Source organism: Uloborus diversus, chromosome 7, assembly GCF_026930045.1.
Source record: "Uloborus diversus isolate 005 chromosome 7, Udiv.v.3.1, whole genome shotgun sequence".
NCBI classification, from domain to species: Eukaryota; Metazoa; Arthropoda; class Arachnida; order Araneae; family Uloboridae; genus Uloborus; species Uloborus diversus.
In genome coordinates this window covers 27900244-27920054 of record NC_072737.1, presented here as the reverse complement: position 1 = coordinate 27920054, position 19811 = coordinate 27900244, and the positions used below count along the sequence as shown (strand labels likewise).

Genomic DNA, 19811 nt, shown 5'->3' with positions numbered 1-19811 from the left:
ATAATTCATTCATTGATTTCATATAATACATAAAAATAGTTACTTACAACAGAAAAAAAAATCAATCGCTATTAATGATGCAAAAAAGATAGCAATTTCCGAAATATAGGTGAAACAAAAGTATGAGAAATACGCAAAATGACATTTCTTCACCAAAATAAATAATCGCACAATATTTAAGAAATGCTTGAAACGACGAGGTAGTTTTAGGGTTGGTCACCCTCTGATTTTGGAGTAAATCACACTTCGGCCCCAACCTCTGCCTCATTTTTTTAGTACAGAACAGCTACCACCAACGACGCCTCGGAAGAATTTCTGAATTTACTTCAGCACTTCCGAAAAAAAAAAATAAATAAATAAAAAATAATAAATAAAAAAAAATTCAAAAGTCCCTTTTATTTCCGAATTATGTCACCATTCAAAACGTCTTTAATCAATTTCTTACGTTAATGCCCTAAATTCTTTCTAAACAATAGATAAAGTTTGAAAAAAAAATCTCCAATTTTATGAGTGGTGTTAGTTTTAAACAACTCAGAAGTACAACTAGAGTTTGTGATTTCAGAAATTGAGGGAGTGGGAGGAGGGGCACGCAAGTGTTCTCAGAAATTCAAAAAATAGTCGTAAAAATAGAGTTTAAAATAATCATAAACATTGAGCAGAAAACCCTTTCAAAACTTGCACCCGAGTTTGTTTTGACGTGCAATGGCGGATTTAAAATATAGCAAATGTTGCAATTGCGAGAGAGGCCCCATAACCATAGGGCCACCGAAGGAGTTACAAAAATGCGAATGATAAATGTTTTACAACTTCTGTGGTCCCCAAAATGTATTTCGACAGGCCCCAAATTTGTAACTCCGCCGAAGCGATACAGGAAAGACTGCATTACTGTGATTCATATTACAAATATCGAAAAATTAAAAATTACCGTCGGTTCAACGGGAATCTAAGAAAATGACACAAAAATCGGTTTCGCCATCTCATATTTGTTTCCATGGTCTCCAATTCGGCAATATATCACCAAATGATCGTCAATCTGAGACGCTATATTAGTTTTGCATTGAAATTAGTAATTAATAGCCACAAAAAATGAGTAAACAGGCTTTTCAGGACATCCGATCGAAAACAAAAAGAGAAGTGCACAACTGGAACGTACGCACACCCCACATGCGAAAATTTATCCTTCTACAGATTATCATTTTTGAGTTATGACTTATGACAGATACATACGTACATCCTGCTGCAAGAAACAACGCAATAATTAACTTGTTTGGTACCTGAATGTAGTATTAAAAACTCTTCTAGGGATGACTAAAAATAGAAATTCATACTGAAATTTAAGTAAATAATTTTATATGAAAACAACAACTCCATTTACTTTGTATTAAAAAGTAAAACGGCAAAGGTCCTTTTTTTTTTCAAAAACATCGGCCAATTCCATCGGCTTTTCGATGTTTTTTAAGGCCGATGGGCCGATGTTTCCCACAAGTTAGCATCGGCCGCCGATGCCGATGGCTAAATTGTTGAACCATCGGCGCCGATGCATCGGTCGAGTCCTATTTAACAACTGATTTTTGTCATACAATTACTGAGAAAACATTTTCAATTTTTTCAAACAAAGTTATCTTCTGGGTCAAGGAACAAGACAGTCAAAAGTGCATTTCAGGGCTTCCCATCCCTTTGAAGCAAAAACATTTGCATCAAGCAAAATACATTGTGCAAAATAACTTGGACATGACACATCAATTCAATTAAAACCTGGTCCATTTGTATGGTTTTCTGACGTGTTAAATCCATGTTCTCACATCCTGAAACTTCTTTCAAACAACTAACTGTAATAATTGAAAGCCAATAACATACAATGTGGATTAGGATATAACCATTCATATTTTACGAAAAAATAGTTATTGCTAATAAGTGTGCAAAATAAGATGTTTTCTAGAAAAGAAAGAAAACAATGATTTTCATTATAAAACAAAAATGAATAAATTGAAAAAGGTTAAAAAATTGTATGCAGTAACTAAGAACACATCATTGATTCATATTGATTTCTTTAGCTCATAAACAAGCACTTGCCCCTCACCAATTTTTACTCACACAGAATTTTTTTTGCTACATATTAAAAAAAGACATTGAATATGGAGTTAAGATGTTCTACCAAGTGCACACAAGTTCTTGTTACCTTACTGTAAATCCTTATTTGTGCTCCTGATTTCAAAATTACAATAACCTTCAATTAAAATGTGTGAGGTTACACTTATACAAAAATACTGCAGTAAAACCCGTGTAGTTGACCACCTGTCTAAGATGACAGCTTTTTTCAGGCATGGAATTAGCCCTTATCATATAAATCAACCTCTGTAAGTTGACCATCTGTTTAAGTTGACCACTAAAGTAGTGCACCGCAGGTGGTCAACTTATACAGGTTTCACTGTATTACATTTTGCATCGATTTGTTAATGAATGGGGTTTTAGTTTACATTGATTGATTGACTGGTTAAGATACTAGCAATAGTTTCTTCAGAGAGATGCCTGTGTGCATTTTTTAAAAAAGTAATGACAAAGATGTTGTGAAATTGTATCAGTGGCTGTCCCACATCTAAGAGACCAGCACTTACAACAACTTTGAAATTGGTACAAATTTACTTCTCACCCCAGGGTTTTAAGGCTGAGTTGAACATGCGCTACCCGGGTCTGTGGCGTAGAAACGCTAAGTGCACTGGGCCTCTATTCTAATTGTAATGCGTATTTTAATGTGATTCTTCCTAGCAGAAGCATTTATAACTAAATAAGAGTGAAACAATCTTGAGGGCATCAGTAAATAGAAGGTGGAGCACCCAGTTTGTATTAAAGAAAATAATCATAAGCAAACAAGGACGGATACAAACTACTACTTTAGGAGGAGGGTCATTCCCCCCCCCCCCCTCCTGAATGAACCAATGGTTTTTGCGTACAAAGCATTTCTGAAACTGCTTGGGTGTCATCAAAAACCACCCAATCAGCCAGGAATAAGGCCCGTAATAGAGCATTAGAGCATAAACGTTACAAATTATTTTCATAAACAATGAAAAGAAGTATTTCAAATCGTTACTTTCAAAAATAATTAGTCAATTGCAAAGACGACTGACTAAAATCGTTTGCATTTTATTCATAAAGTTTTTAACACAATGTGGACGGCTATTTTGTTGACAGTTTAGGGAGTGTCATGACCCCATGACCCTCCTTTTGTATCTGCCATTGCAAGCAACCTTATTTAACTTTGAGCTTGTTAGTATTTTTAAAACATTTCTCTCAATACTGTTGTTTTGATTTTGGACACATTTGAACAATGGTAAAAGAGGGTTATGAACCCAAACTAAGAAAGTAATATTTTTACCGCAACATAAGACAAATAAAGACAATACAAATATATATCCCTAAGGCTCATACAATAATGAAAAACTGAGAAAGATGCTTACTATGTTCCTGCTGTAGTCCATAAAGCTTGATTTTGTTTGCTTCATGTTGGGCTTTCTTTTTTAGCCTGCAGACTCTATACAAATAAAACAGCTTTAATTAGATAAATGAATACTAACTACTTCATTGTCATGCAAGTATTAACAAATAATAGTAAGCAAATATTTTATGAAACTACAAACTAAACAAGTCAAAAATTAATTTATAACAGCAGGATTAGCTGAAATACTATGTAATGTACAAGAAAGAGAACAAGGACATAATCTAAGATAAAATGATCAACCTTGATTTCTCTGTTCTTGGTATACATTAGTATTGTTACAAATTCTGTAAATAGTAATTATTTTTAAGATTAATTTGTAGTAATCTGGCTAAATTCGGCATTTATTCCTTTATCTTTCATCTGAATTTGCCTTAGTAACAGAATCTGTATATAAATTTTAAATAAATGATCTGTATTTCTTATAATGTACATACAACCCCTAACATTCAACTGAAGTATACGCTCCCCCCATTTCTGAAAGATAAGATTTTTGAATTGAAAAAAAAGAAAATATGAGAAATTTGTAGAAAGTTGTAGAATTTTGTCGAACTTTCCAAAGGAGTATAAAATGCTGTGCGTCCTGTGAATGACAAAGTCAATTAGTTTGCTTTTTAACTGTGGAGTCTCGTTTTCAGCATTCCGCTGGAAGTGTGTATTAGACTTTGTGCTGTGTTTTTGCGTATTTTGATGGAAATACATGTGTGACCGTTGAGTTTAGGGTGTTAATTGATATTTGCCTAATTGTTATGGGTAATTTAGCAGTTGCTGATAATATTTCTTGTACACAGTCGTAAATAAATCTAATATGTTTTCTCAAGAACTTCATTTAAGAGAAAGTTTGAAGTTGCACTGAACACGTAACAGTATGTAAGATTATGCAAATGTGTAGGGAGAAGGGAAACAAAGTAAAGAAATCAATAAGGTCATTTTTTGTCATGCACTTAATCTGATAACTGCCAATATTTTTTTTTAAATCTTCCTTAGACCATGTTTACCAAAATCACAATTGTACTGATTACTAAGTCTACAGGATTAAGTTTGACCACATTGCTTAGTCCCAAATTAAGGTAAACAACACATAAGTTTTTAAAACACAAGAATTGAGAGTATTTCAAATTAGCCAAGGTTCCAAATCAATATGAACTAAAATGCAATTTTATTTAAGTGTCAATACTTTTCTTTTGAATATAGTACCTACATACAGACATTAATTTGTAATAAATAATAAATTAAGATACTTAATATGAAAAAAAAAATGTCTAAAAGGATAATGAAATGTATTTAATTGTGTTAACAGGAACTGATATGAACAATTTTTATAAGTTCAAAAAAATTTTGTGTTTCAAGTTTATTGCAAGAATTTATCGACAGGCTGGAATGCTGCAAGAAAATACATATTGCTGAGTCTTCCTCTGCTAGTGTGTCTGTAGCCTAATATCATTTTGTGATGCAACAAAGAATATTATTCCAAGTCTTATGATGTTTTTTTACAGATTTTATTTATTTGTTTATTTTTTGGCAAGCCAGTAAAGTTTACTAATGTGTCAAGTTTATTATACACATCCTCAAATTGAAAAATGTGGACTAATAACACTGGTAAACACATGATTTGTCCCATACATATTTTTTATTTATCTTGTCGGAATTTCGCGTGAGGAATTCACATCTGTTATCAAAAGTTCATCACCATATAGTTTTTTAGTTATATTGTAAATATTCTATTTTTACATTTTTTTTTTTCAGTATTGATCAAGCAGCACAATTTTCAATCAAAAAAAGTACATTAATATCTCCAGATCTTAAATCAGCGTTTTTTTTTTCTTTTTTTAAAGCTGTGTAAAGCATAAAAAAAGCCCCGAACAACTATCCACAGAGGTTGACCTTTGACCCCCGCTAAACATATGTAGCTATCAGATTAATGTAGCAGGTTTTGGGAGAAATTCTGCAACTAATATGAAGGAGAGTTAGGAATATACGATGACAGTTCCAGGCAAGTTGAATTGATTATTTCAGAAAGGGCAATATGTCCAATGGATTTCTGTAAGATTTACATCCCTTCTGAAATAACCGATTCATTTAAAGTATGAAAATTTCATGTGGGAAATGTACGCAAACTTATAAAGTACTTTTAGTGCTTCCAGTTTTGAAGTTTTCATGCCAGTATTGCAGCAAATAACTGGCCACATAGTACCAAGTAACACACTACTACATCAATAAAACAAAATATTCAATACAGTATTAAATAATTCTTTAAAAATATTTTTAATTAATTTTGTTGTTCATGTAATTTTCCTTCAAAAACTACAGGAACAACAGTGTAAAGTTTTTCAGCTTTAGTGCTTGCTCTCAGGCACTTGGAGACCGAGCCACTTCTAAAAATGTTAAAGTATGATACAACTGACTCCTTTGAAAATGTTTTTACTCCCCTAAACGTTTTTGTCTGAATGAAATAAAATGCTGTTAGCTCTTTCAACAAAATAAGGAGGCAAATATTGTAAATTATAAAAAGGCATGCTTATGATGAAAACTAGACACTTGAAGTAAATTTGCATCTTAGTGTGGCAATTTATGAGAAATCTGAAGCAGTACATTACATATTGAAAGTACATTCCATCAGGGTTGCCAGATTTAAGAACAGTAAACAGGGGACAGGCTTCTAATGGTGAAAGGAAGGGGGGGGGGTATTTTTGTGGATTAGAGCAATTACTGGTTATGGTGTATTTTTAAGGAGTAATAAACAATCATGTTTTAATAGCTTTCGAAAGAATCCTCTCAATATGTTTATGGTTGAGGACATTTTTGGAGGAACTGTAACTCAAAGAATAAAGCAAGCAATATAGCAAAGTTCAGTATACAGATCGACGTTCATAGGAACAGGTGCTAATTAGTTTAGCCCCATTTTTTCTTTTACTTAATATTTTTACCATAAAATACTGTCTTGTATTGTAAAGTTATTATTATTGTAAAGTTATTTTTCTTTATTAGTTAGAATATGTGACCTAAGCCGTCCCGTATGGAAGTTCCCAGGGGTGCGGGACAATTTTTCAAAATACAGGACTGTCCCTTGAAATCCGGGACCTCTGGCGGCCCTGCGTTAAATGCACATTGCAGATGTTTTAAGATCAGAACATTACTTTTCCAGTGCGGAAAAGCTTGAGCTTCTATCGTCAAGCAGCAATCACAAGACAGCAATTTTATTCAAGCATTCATTGTGGCTGCTACATGGTGTCCAGACACTCAAAATTGTTTACACTGTAAAGAGGATTTCTCGTAGCCCTGAAACGTGCACTCCCAATCTACTCAACAATTCGCAATGTGCAAATCGTAGATTTTTCATTAAAGTGCACATTAATATTGGAAAAGTTACAATAAAGCATTTTTGTGACTTCTGTAAACATACCTGTAAGCTTAGCAGTGCTGTAGATGAGGGGAGGAGGTGCACCATTACCCAAAATATTTGGTTTTTATTGTAAAAATAATGCAAATGTAATGAAAACTAGTTTTAAACCACCTTTTCTTTTGGTGAGTCTCCTCAAACATTTTTTCCAACTTATATACTAACTGAATCAAACTAAACTGCATAAAATTCAACTTGCTTAAAACAGTATTTTTAAAAAAGAAAAAAAAATTAGATTTCCATTATTTTAACATTTAACAAATGCAACCACGTTAATAATTACTAGTAGATTTTTCATAACAAAAAAAAAAAAAAATAATAATAAGCACAACACATAAAGCTGATTTATTAGACTGTGCACCACTTTACAAAGATAAACTATGTGTGTGTGTGGCTGATATTTAAATCAAGTAATATTGCTAATTCAAACTATTTTCATTCATCCAAGTTTTATTTATTTGAAGTTTTCAAATGGTGCTAATGCTATTATAATCATTATTCCCCTCTGCACTTGAAAATGAAACGAGCTGATGTATGCATCACATGACTTCCTTTTACTTCCAATTTAATGTCGTTTCCCAATTACTGGCAATTTTAATGTGATTCAATAGTTTTCTCTCTAAATATCACCAGCAGTGGCCAAATTGAAAGTGTTACAGATTGGCAATATATCGCCAAGTGTCCACCAAATTATAACACCACTTGAGTTTACATCAAAATTAACAATGATTTCCCCCAAAAAGGAGAAAAAGACCCATTTAGAAGCACCCGAATGCAACCAAAAGGGGAGGTGCACAACTAGACCCCACTAGGAGTCTACGTACCAAATTTCAACTTTCTAGGACTTACCCTTTTTCAGTTATGCGACATACAAATGCACATCCGCACATACATACATACGTACATACAGACGTCACGAGAAAATTTGTTGTAATTAACTCGGGAATCGTCATTATGGATATTTCGCGTGTCTATACGTTCTTAGGCACTTATCCTCGTGTGGTTGAGTCGAAAAAAAACTCGACATTCATTCGGGGGTGAGCAAAATGGAAATCAAGGTCGATTCTAGAGTGAAAATGTTTTCGCTAATACAATACTTCCTTTTTTGTAAAAGGAAGTAAAAATATGATCAAAATAATTTTACCTGGAAGCAAGTTTATTCTTTTCCTTCCTTGACAATGGCTTTCCATTCCCATGTTCACTTGGATTAATGTTATAGATCAGTCTATTCAGTTTTTTAAGTTCCAAGCCTATATTAAATAGCTTGCAAGGGTTAGGCGTCAAATCATTTCCATCTCCTCTTCTAGCTTTACCAGAATGTTTCACAGGCAAAGCGCATTCTTCCGAAAAAACAGGATCGAAGGGATCGTGCAACTGATGAGGATCAGATTTATCTTTAGGGAGAATGTTTTGGGTCTTTGCACCACGGGACTGTAGGTTATACTGCCAGAAATAGCGATGTTTTCGGTGCTGGCAGGACTTCTCATCTTTTCCCGAAGGCCAGCTGGAGGATAGGCCTTCATCACTTTCATAATGATATACATCTGGAAAAGAAACAAACATTAGTTGTTAATAAAAGAAATAAAAAATAAAAGCATAACGTAAATCTTTTTTAAAACGTTTTTAAGTGGATGACATAAATCAGGGTAAGACTCGAAAGCCTGTCTAATTTATTGGAAATTTTCAAAAGCCTAAAATACACAAATCTATTGGCTTTGGGAACTATATAGCAATTATACTATTAAAAACTATGGATGAAGCAAAAACAGCAAAGATACTATCAAGGGCACCCATATGCGAAATTTTTATAGGGGGGGGGGGCGGCTCAGATATTTTCCCCATAGGAACCGATTTCAATACAGATTACAGTTATTAAAATTTAACATTTTTAATTAACTTATTCATTATTACTGGAGAAAAAATGTTTTTACATTTTTGCAAAGAAAAAAGTACTAAAAGGAAGGAAGTTCTAATTTCAAAGGAGAGGGGGGGGGGGCTTGAGTCCCACTCCCCCCCCCCCCATATGGGCGTCTTTGGTTACTATTAAAAACTATCGCTGGAGTAAACCATCCAATTCATAATTTCAGGAATTTGTTGCAAAAATCGTGGATTCAAGGTCCACAGGATTTTTTTTTCCCTCAGAAGAGGGCTTATTTCATTAATTCAATAATTCATTATATTTATTGGTTAATTTTTGAAGAATAACTTTACCTTAGTTTTTGCAGTTCCTACAAATGATTTCCCCCTTCAATCTAGCTCTAGCTCCAATTGATTTTTAATTCAATAATAATTTAAATGTTTTCATAAATTGAGGCAGTGAGAAGCAAAGGGATGTAGGAGTAAGTGATAAAATTAAAAATTAGGAGATAACCAGTACAAATGATAGGAGAACCTCTCCTCTGCTTTGGTGCAAGATATAGTACTAGTAGCTCTAATGGGTACTGCTGTACAGCATGATTTAGAAAAAAAATCAATGAAAGCCTATCTAGGACCTTACCTGTAAACGCGATTTACTCGAACTTTAAATCGTCCACTAACAACCCTTTGCTTCTCACTGCCTCAATTGATTATTACTAGCACCCAGTAGCGTAACTAGGGGTTGGCAGGAGTAAAGCCCTGGATCCGTCTCTTAAGTGGCGACACACTTTGATCCATGCACTGCGCGCCGCTTTCGACTGCGATTGGAGGCGGGCAGTCACGTGGGTTCAGTCCGCCATTTTGTGTCGTTGCCTGTGTGATTTCACTGTGCGGAATACTAGATATTTTCTCTTTGCTATTCGTATTTTTCACCAAACGCTCTCTCTAATGTGAAGATGCCTTGGTGTAGTGCATTAAGATGTTCTAACAGTTCAAAATTACTATATCGAAGTACATTGAAAGATTATTTATGTATTTTAAATGTTTTCATCAATACTGCTGCGCAATTTCAGATACTTTATGAAACTCTTGTTGAAATTGTAATATTTTTTTACTTTTTATGAAACTGTCTGATGGTTTGTTAATTTTCAGGGGATAATAAGGACATTCACTAAAATCATCATAAGTAGTTCCTTCAAATATTGTAACGCTCAACTATGTAACGGCACCTAATAAATTGCTAGCAGTAGTAAAATATTTGCCCTGTTTTCAAAACTGATTTTTCTGAGTTTAAGATAACAAAACCGCCAAAATTTTAATATACTACTTATTTTATTTATTTTCAATGTAAATTTTCTATTGTTTAGTTAGTTTCAAAATGTCTCAATAACTGTAGCAAAATTATTTTAAGAACACGTCGTTTTGCTTTTAATTGTGTCATAGCCATGAGTTTCAGTGTGTTGCCAAGTTAATTATTTATCTATTTTGCGCGTAAAAATTAAGATATTAAAAGTATGAAAATATTCATTAAAAAAATTAAGCTTCTTTGAGATTACAGTAGCATGTAACTCAAGCCAAGTTATATAATTACGAGAAGATTTTTTTTTTTTTTGCCCGGAAAAAATCTGTTTTCGTTTAATTTTATTTTGATGTGAAAACTTTTTTAATATATATATATATATATATATATATATATGATTTATCCCAGTATCTGATTTCGTCACAGATGTAATCTGCATTCTTTTATTTGAATTCCTATTAGTATCAAATATTTCAATTATTATTATTATTTTTTAAATATTGATTTAAAACTGGTTACATTTTATTATCAGTTCGTTGAATTTTTAAGAACTAGTAGTATCCTTAAAAATCAGGTTTAAATGGAAGGCATTTTTTAATGTAAAATCGTCATGAGAAACAAGAAAGTGTTGGTAAAAAAAAAAAGAAAGAAAGAAAACTACACACATTAGTAATATAAATGATACTGCTTTGCATGAATAAGTTCAAACTGTTGCCCACAAGTAATTTATGACACAATTAATTTAGCTCACTACTGTTCTACTCAGTAGTGGATTTAAGAGGGGAGGAGGCCCGTGCCCTCCCCCCCAAAAGGATGAATTTATTTAAATATTTTATTCACAATTTTTTAATCGACTTCTCCATAGCGTTTTTTATATAGTTAATTAAACAGAACACAAAACACACATAGAGCATATTTTGAATAATAGCATTTTTGTTTGCTAAAGAAGTCATACTGGAGTCCTAGAGTGGCAGAAAACATTTATACATTTAACTCGCTGGTTTTGAATTCAAGGGAACGTAATATTGCGATTCGTCCATTAATTTTTCTTTGATGGAATCAATAACTAACATTCTTCAAAAAATGTGCAGGCGTGCCTAAAAGAATTATTTTGATCCAGGAAGCTATTTGCGAAATAATAGCTTTTTCTTTTTCAGCTTATAAAAAATGCAAAATGAAAGAAATCATATCGTAGTTTCTTGAGAAAACCATGATATTAATGGAGGCGGTATGTAATATGAATATGTTATCTCAGCTGTATCATGGCTTCAAGAACAATCAGCAACTGCTTCGAAATCCACAAAGAAATCGTCCTGAATTTTTCAGTAAAACTTATATGTTTAATAGCTATGATTTTCTTAATTAAAAAATATTTTATAGTTAAAATACTATAAAATAATATTAAAACCTCAAATGAGGTACGGGTATATTTTTTTATTGAATAACCTTGCCTTCGTGTTATAATCATTACGACATTGTTCCTAAAATTAAAACCGCTAATTGTATAGCATTTCGGTAACATTATTATGGTTTAGTATTTAATTGGCTTGAAACGTTAAAGATTTTTTACGTCCACATTCAAAGTATATTGGTACATAATATGTATGTTCTTAGAAGTGGATCATTAGCTTAAGGGATCCTAAAAAAATTAAAAAAAAAGACATTTTAAAATAAAGTAATGAAAACTTTGTTATGAAACACCGTATGTGGCAGGGGGAAGGAGGAGGTGCTATTCAATTTCCCGGGTCCCCTCTGAGAGATTTTTCTGTATCCGCCCCTGGTTCTACTACACCAACTTTCTAATAATAAAACGCATATTTAAAACACTTCAAGTAATTTAACTCAGAAGGTCTATATGGGGGGAAAAAAGAAATTACTCTTAAAAATAGTCGAAAATTTCTTCAAAACACCTTTTTACTAATATTCGGTTTAATAATAAAAAAATATTTTACTAAGGTAAAATTCAACATTTTTGTATGTATATTATCAGTTACATAAGTTACGATCAAAAATCTGCAAACATTCGTTGATAAAAAGATACTTTTCAATGAGCGAAACTCTGCATTTTTCTACTGTTGAGATAGGGAGAAAGTTGCGGAACGACACAAAATGGCGGACGCTGGAGCGTGTCGCCACTTAAGCGACGGATCGAGGGCTTTAGGCAGGAGTGGCTCTGGCCAGCGGGGCGGCATTTCGACTGATTTAAAATAAAAAAAAAAACAGGATTTTTTTTTTTTTACTATTGAATTTTACAAATGCTTTAAATTTAAAAAAAAAAAAAACTAGCAAGAAAAAGAGCTAGTGAGGGTACATATAATATACTGATAAGGAACATTGGGCATCATTGGAAAACAATTCTAAAAAAGAAAATAAGAAAAAAAAACTGCAATGCTGTCTCCTATTTGTCAAATCAATTAATCAAAATGTTCCAAAAATAAAAAAAACTTTGGGGAGGTCACAATAACCTCCGGTGACTTCCCATGTGGGCAACCCTGGGGGGGGGCGCAATTTCTTTAGTTCGCCAGGGGCGCTAGACCCCATAGTTACGCTACTGCTAGCACCTCATTTTATTTTGTTCACATGTGCTCTTTTATTTATTTGTTTGATTATTTTCGAAAATTTTCATAATTATTTGATTTGGGAACAAGTGTTCGAAAATCCTAGCTGTGAACAAGACTATCACCGTTGGTGAGTGCCCTTTTATTGGACTTATGGACCCATTTAAAAATTATATTAAATCACTTTAAAATTAAATGAGTCCAATAATAAAATTAATTAATTATTATTATTGGACTCATTTTAAAAACATAATACAGATATCAAGTGTGCCCATTAGAGTGATTCAAAAATACATGTAAAAAAAAGTTTCTTCTAGGTACCAGGACACCACTCAATATTTTTAGACTTGTGGATAGCAATATACTGGAAGAAATTTAGCTTCCTATTTCAACTGAAAGAGGGTGCTCAACCCCCTCCCCCAAACTTCATCAGTATGGGGAGGGGGGTTAAAAATACATTGAAATGAAAAAACGCTACATATTATAATATACACGAGTATTTTGCATATACATTGCAATGAAATAATTATTTACAAAAACAAACAGCTGGGGAAATTAAATGTTTCTAAATTTGTGACATTTTCTATGCTACGGCTAATCTTAAATTGAGGGGTCATTGAGCACCACCTTAAAATTTGAGTAAGAAGGTAAAACTTTTGCAGCATAATACTATTAGTAAGTCTTAAAAAATTAGAGGGTGTGCTGGATGCTAGGTGAAAAAAAGTTTTTTTTGAACCACCCTAGTGCCTATCCTCCTGAGAAACCCCTCAAATGCTAAAGAGTATCCCCCGAAAAAAAAAAAAAAAAGAGAGAAGAAGTCATAAAAGCACACTCTAAAATTTCAATGGCATAGTCTGCGCCATGGACTCTTACCTTCCCCCTCGAACACACCCCCGCGTACACAATAAGTAATTGTCCTACGTAACTATACCTCGAAGAAAGAAAAAATTAATAATGTTTATGCTTGTCACAGACTTTCGAACTGCAAGTTTTTCTCGAGCTAATCTTTTCCACGCCGAGTCATAAAAAGAAAAAGTTTTAAAAGAATGCTTATTTAATTCAGTCATCAAACAATCGTTCCTACTGAGTAGTCGACTCTTCACTTCGTGATTCACTCCAGAGCATTAGAGACACATTCTTCATCTGCTCATGACCTTCAATTCACTCCAACGAGGACTCGAACAATGTTTGAATTCGTACACCATGGTAGCATGTAAGTACAGTAGACCCTCGTTTTTCGCGGGTTTATTTTACGCGGTTTCGATTATACGCGGTTTAAGATTTGACGCCTTTATTTTATTTTACGCGGATGAGTTTCGGTTTAACGCGAATGCGGCAATGCAAAAGGATAAAATCTTCCCCTCTTTCAAAATCCAAACTCCTTAAGATTTCAGATTGCGCGTAATCAACTGCATTTTGGCGAGCTAATAATCGAGCTTGGGCCACTGGAGACATTTTACGCGATTGGTTCCAGAGCTCTTTCCAGAAGTAAAGTTATTCAATTCACACAGTTCAGAACTCACTGGAAGAAGAGCTTTTAGGAGGGACAAATGTGGCCGAAACCAAGGAGGATACCGACGTCGGTGACGCATAACCATAAACGTTCACATTGAAAATTTTTGAGCCATTTCCTTGACAAAAGAAATGATCTTTCTGATTTGTTAGTGAAGGATGATTCTATAGTGGAAATCACGCAAGTGATCATGGATGCGTTAATGCTCTGCAAAGAATTACAGAGAAAAATTCTTAATAACTGCCAAAAGACTATCATAGCCAGCTTCTCTTTATAAACAATACACGAAATTAATTTGTATTTTCTTCATGCATGTTGTGCATAAAAGTCGAAATAAGTACACATTAAACTTATTATGCAATTAATCATCACTAGAATGAAGTATTTTTTTATCTACGGAATCAAACCCCTATTTTAACACTAGTACATATTAGGTCTCAACTTACGCGGTTTCGATTTACGGGCCGCTCATCGGTCCGTGGGCCGATGAGCCGGCGGGCCCGTCCTTCCCTGTGTAGCAGATAAAAATTGGGCCAAAAAAATTTTTTTTTACTCTATCAAACTCTTTTGAAAAATTAAAAATCGATTGACAAAAAATGAATAGCTCTTCTGTATTATAAAATACTGGAAATAGTTTACACTGTTACGAAGTATTTTCCCAATTTCAAATATGATTTCTTACAGGAATTAAAGTTTGTATTAACCAGTTCAACATCCATTTTAAAACGTATCATTAAAGAATGATGAAGTTGGTTGATCATTTCTTTCATTCATGTTTTCATTTCATTTTAACCTTATAAAATGAAAAAAAAAAAACCTCGGCTGAAAAAACTTTACCTTTATAGACTATTTCAAAAACTTAGCAACTTACTGTTCGATAACAACATATACTATACTATGAACATCAGGGCTCGCTTTACAAAATTCTCAAGACGGAAATTTTTTAAATAAAAAGAGGGTCTGTTAGAAGTTTAATTTTAAAGAAAATATAAACACTGAAAATGGAACTTTATACTTAAACCTTTTTTTTTTTTTTTTTTACGAAGTGTTCAGAAACTTGAAAGAAAAATAAAACACTGAATGATAAAGATAATTGCTTATGAAACAAAGTTATACAAACAGTCTCACTTCCTTTAATTATTATTTATTTTCCACCAAAAGGTAATGAGTAGTTTTCCCTTCAATATGTACAAATCTATTTTAACAGTTTATTTTCCTGAACTTTTCCAGATTTCAATCATTTGCTAATTATCTATTACTCTTTAACCTGTAAAAAAAAAAAGAAAAAAGAACGGAATATTTTAAAATCTGAGTCAATCACGGAAAGTAGGTCAGCGGGATTCAATTTACATAAATACCAAACAAGATATTTTTTTAATTAATTTATTTTTTAGTAAAATAAAAATGATTTTTCCCATTCAATTCTCAGCTGAAAATGACAAAACATGAAAATATCACGGCCTTTAATTGATTGAGGGTTTTTTATAACAATAATTCTGAAGTGGACTCCAAATTCATGTTAATTTTCTTTAACTGCGAATGTTCAGTTGAAAAACGGAACTTTTCTGAAAAGGACATCTTGAGTAGGACACTCATCAAGAGTGGGAAAGAGTGCCATGGGTTAACTGAAGACTCAAGGAAGCCATAAAATAAAATAAATTAAAAACAAAACAAATAAAAAACAAATGCCCCCTAGTTTTCAAATGATGCTGGTGGCCCTGAATCTATCAATGCACGGCTAAGGGCTAAGTTTATGCAGAGAAGAACAATCCAGCTACAGGTAAACTTGATTTAAAAAAAAAATCATCCTCATTTAGAATACTGAACTATATAACGGGGAAAAGTTCTCAAAATGAATAGCCTTGCGTTTAATGTGATAAAGCATCCAACCGGCTGTTGGCCTTTAAGCAGCCTAAACCAGTCCAATCGGCTTGTAAGGACAGGTATTGCTGGTTGAGAGAGACCTTGAAAGTTCACAGTAGACACACAATTTGAATACTTAATTATATCTATTTATGCATGCATGGATATCTTTTGAAATAAATACTTTGTATAAGTTGCTTCTATTTCCAGACAGAACCAAAAGAGGATAAGATCGTTCGAGATGGTGAAGATATTTTTAAAAAAAAACGAGGACTAAGTGGTGCTAACTTTTTCGTTAACATAATTTGTTTACAAATAATTATATGTTTAAAGATAAAATAAATTAATTAAAAGCCTCTCGTGAATTAGAATTTCGAGACCTTTTTGTGATCCTTACGATGCATCACAACTTCAATTTGAAAAAAATTCATCTTCCCGCAATACGGTGGTTTAAGATTTTATACATTTGTGAATCAGATACAAAACATATGGGGATGTCCACGAATGAGTCACACTTCAAGGGGGAGGGGGGGGGGTTGTGAAATTGTGACATTTTGCAACAAAGACAAAATTTAATTTATAGAACATTTGTGAGCTAGAAACAGAGAGAGGAATGAGAATCAATTTTTGCTCGAATTCCACACAGTTGTCGAATGTGTTAGATACATTTTTTTTTTGTTTGTGGCATCATAATGCATAGAAAAGTTACTTTTATCTTAAATTACTAAATTAAAATTTTAAAGCTTATACTCTTTCTTCTTTTCTCTAAATTTATATGCTAAAAAATAATTTTCATAGTAATTTATTTGATAGATTTTTCACAACTAAATTCCTTGATCTTACCTTGTAATGGAGCCTGATGTAATAAAAAATACTCTTACAAAATGATAGATTGTTGATCTTTTCTGGGGGAAAACATATGCAGGAAAGGAAGTGACAGAGTTCGTACTCAGTTTCAGGAATAAAATGAAGGAGTTTTGGAGGAGTTTTGAAGGAGTAAAATGAGATTTTGAAGGAGTACTAATGGAGTGTCATTAAATGATGTCACACTTTTTTCAATATGTTTGACCATTAGCACCCTTTATCACAAAGTGTCACACTTCACCCCAAACTTCTCCTCTTGTCACGTCATATTTTTTACAAACATATTGGTATAATAACTGTGTGATGTCACTTTTTGTCGCCCTCTCTCTTCCCCTTGTCACAATTTCATGAGCCCGTCTCCTCCTCAAAGCACGACATCACTTGTGGATGACTCTTTTTACAATATCATAACTGCAATTAACTAAACAATTATTTTTTTAACGCAATCACTTAATGTAGTACATTTACTTATGTAGTTTTAAATATTTAAATAATAATTAGACAACTTGACTTTTGCTGCTGAGAGTGGTGGAGGAAAAAAACAGTAAAATCATCAGGGTTGGCAGGTTTCTGCCGAGGCGGTAAAAACCACTAGTAGAAACCGGTTAAAACCGGCATGGCAAAAACCCCTTTCTGCCACATTTATGGCAGAAACTGGCAGAAACTCAAAAAATGACATAAATGCAATTCCTGACATACAGTAGAAAATGTATAAGAAAAATAATTAAATATTAACTAAAATACAATTTATTTACAACACTATTACCATTACCATTCAAAATTAATTTTTTACATTGTTTTCACACTGCATCAGCCTGTAACAAAATACAAGTTTTGACGCTGTTTCCAAACCTAAACAATTTCTCAATTTACATAAAAAGTAGTCGAAAACTTTGTACTGCATAGTGAATAAAATATGACAACGTATATAAAGTACAAACTCAAAATGAAAAAAGGTTAAAAATGAAAAAAGGTAACAAATTTCTCAATTTGTTGTGTACAAAGGAGAAATTTGGGAAGATTCCTTCAATCCCAGCAGAACTAGCTGGCATTATCATCAAAGAACAAGCAAGATTCACAAAACTTTCATCTATAGCACATTTTTCCACCACCATGCGGTAGCTGGAGTAGTTGTTACAACTTGATTGGAAAAATAGGTTTCGGGAAAAGGGGCCAATTTGTTTTGTAAAGCTATGGTATAAGGTACATAATCAGGGTTAATTTTTGCGAGTAAAGTTCGGGCACTTTCTTCTTGATTACATGATAAATTTACACCCAAATACTTTGGATGGAGCATATAGGCGAGTAAATGGTTATCAGTAACGGCTTGATTAAAGCTGTGCATCACTTCCTTCTCAAAAGCACACATAAGAGCGTCTTTTGTTAAACGAATCCAAACATCGCAAGCATCTGCAATTGAGCAGTTCTCTTTTTGAACTGAATCCAGAGCAATAGCAACAGGTTTTATCTGCAGCAGCAAGTGTTTAACTTCTTTGTGAATCATCTGATTATTTATAATCTGAACAATACCTTTGTCATGAATATCATCTTCATGTTCTTCTAGTATTTGTAAATAATATGGGCGATTCTTCATAAATGACTCTAAGCAGTCCACCTGGATGCCTGGTGGATATTCCACCGTGTATTACAAGGTATATGTGGTTTCACAGCTTTTGGGTACTCCTTTAGCCAAGCTCCTTGCCTGTAATGGTTTCTGAAATATTTCTGGACTGAAACCACATGTTTAATGAGAGAATCTGGTGTGATATCCAGTCCAAGAAGATTTAAGCAATGAGCTGAACACCCATAAGTTGTAACAGATGGCATTTCTTCTTCAATAATTTTCCTCATTAACTCCATCTTGTGTTCATTATCAATTACTAAAGATATTACTTTGCAGTCATATTTCGTTTCAAGCACTATTATTGCATTTTTCGCTAAATCAGCGCAGTAAGTTGCTGCAGCAGGAGCTCTTTGAGAATAGCTTTATTCAGTTATATTAAGTGTAAAATGACAAGTTCCTGAATTTTAGAAATTAATGAAATAAAAAAAATCTGTATTTATTTAAGTATTTGATATATTACACTTTATATTGAATGCAAACAAAATAATTATAAACAAACTAAAATTTGTTACTTACATTACAAGGCTAAAATTTCTAACACATAGCAATTTCAACTATGATACATTTTACTTTGCTTTGGAAATGTCAGTCTTGTTATTTAGCATATTTTTACATTAATTATTAAATAACTATTATATTAAGTTTTTGCAATGACGAAATGATGTTATATTTTTTATTTTACTTAATTGCCTGTCATTAAGTAATTACTAGAGCTATTAAAAAAATTTTCTAGTTTTTGCCAGTTTCTACCAGTTTCTGCCGGTTTTTACCGGTTATAACTAGTTTCTGCCACTGGCAGGGCAAAAACCAGTTTCTGCCGGCAAAAAGCCAACCCTGAAAATCATAAAACTTGAAAAAATAGCCAAGCACCATTTAAGCATGTTTTACTCCACTTATGAAATGTCTTAGTCTTCTAATAAAAATTTCACCTTCAACTTTTATGAATTAACTATGATCAATTTGTAAATCGAAAAAAATAAATGCACGAAATTACTACATTAAAATCACTTTAGTGACGAAGTTAGTTGTCAATCGAAGTATTTTAAGTTTCTGTTATAGAGGAAGATTATAGATATAGATATAGAGATCATAGATATAGAGATTATAGATATAGAGTCATGAACTAAAAAAGAAGGAGTTTTGAAGGAGTTAAAACCAAAATGAAGGAGTTTAAGGGCCCTTCAAATTTTTTTTATAAATGAAGGAGTATTGGAGGAGTTTTGAAGGAGCGTACGAACCCTGAGTGTTCAATGTTCATCGGGGGGGGGGGGGGGGGGAGTATACTGGCGGAGATTTATACCTACCTTATATAATTAATCAGCAAACTGATTCAGGGCGA

General features: G+C 33.0%; 1 protein-coding gene across 1 annotated transcript in view; it reads right to left on the bottom strand.

Moving 5' to 3' along the window:
- LOC129226348 (CREB3 regulatory factor-like) overlaps positions 1–19811 on the bottom strand; it is a 29638-nt gene that overhangs the window by 6604 nt on the left and 3223 nt on the right. The window contains exons 2-3 of the mRNA XM_054860951.1: positions 8038–8437; positions 3456–3529 (exon numbers count right to left, since the gene is read on the bottom strand). Of these exons, the coding sequence (XP_054716926.1) occupies positions 3456–3529; positions 8038–8437 (474 nt within the window). The remainder of the gene's footprint in view (positions 1–3455; positions 3530–8037; positions 8438–19811) is intronic.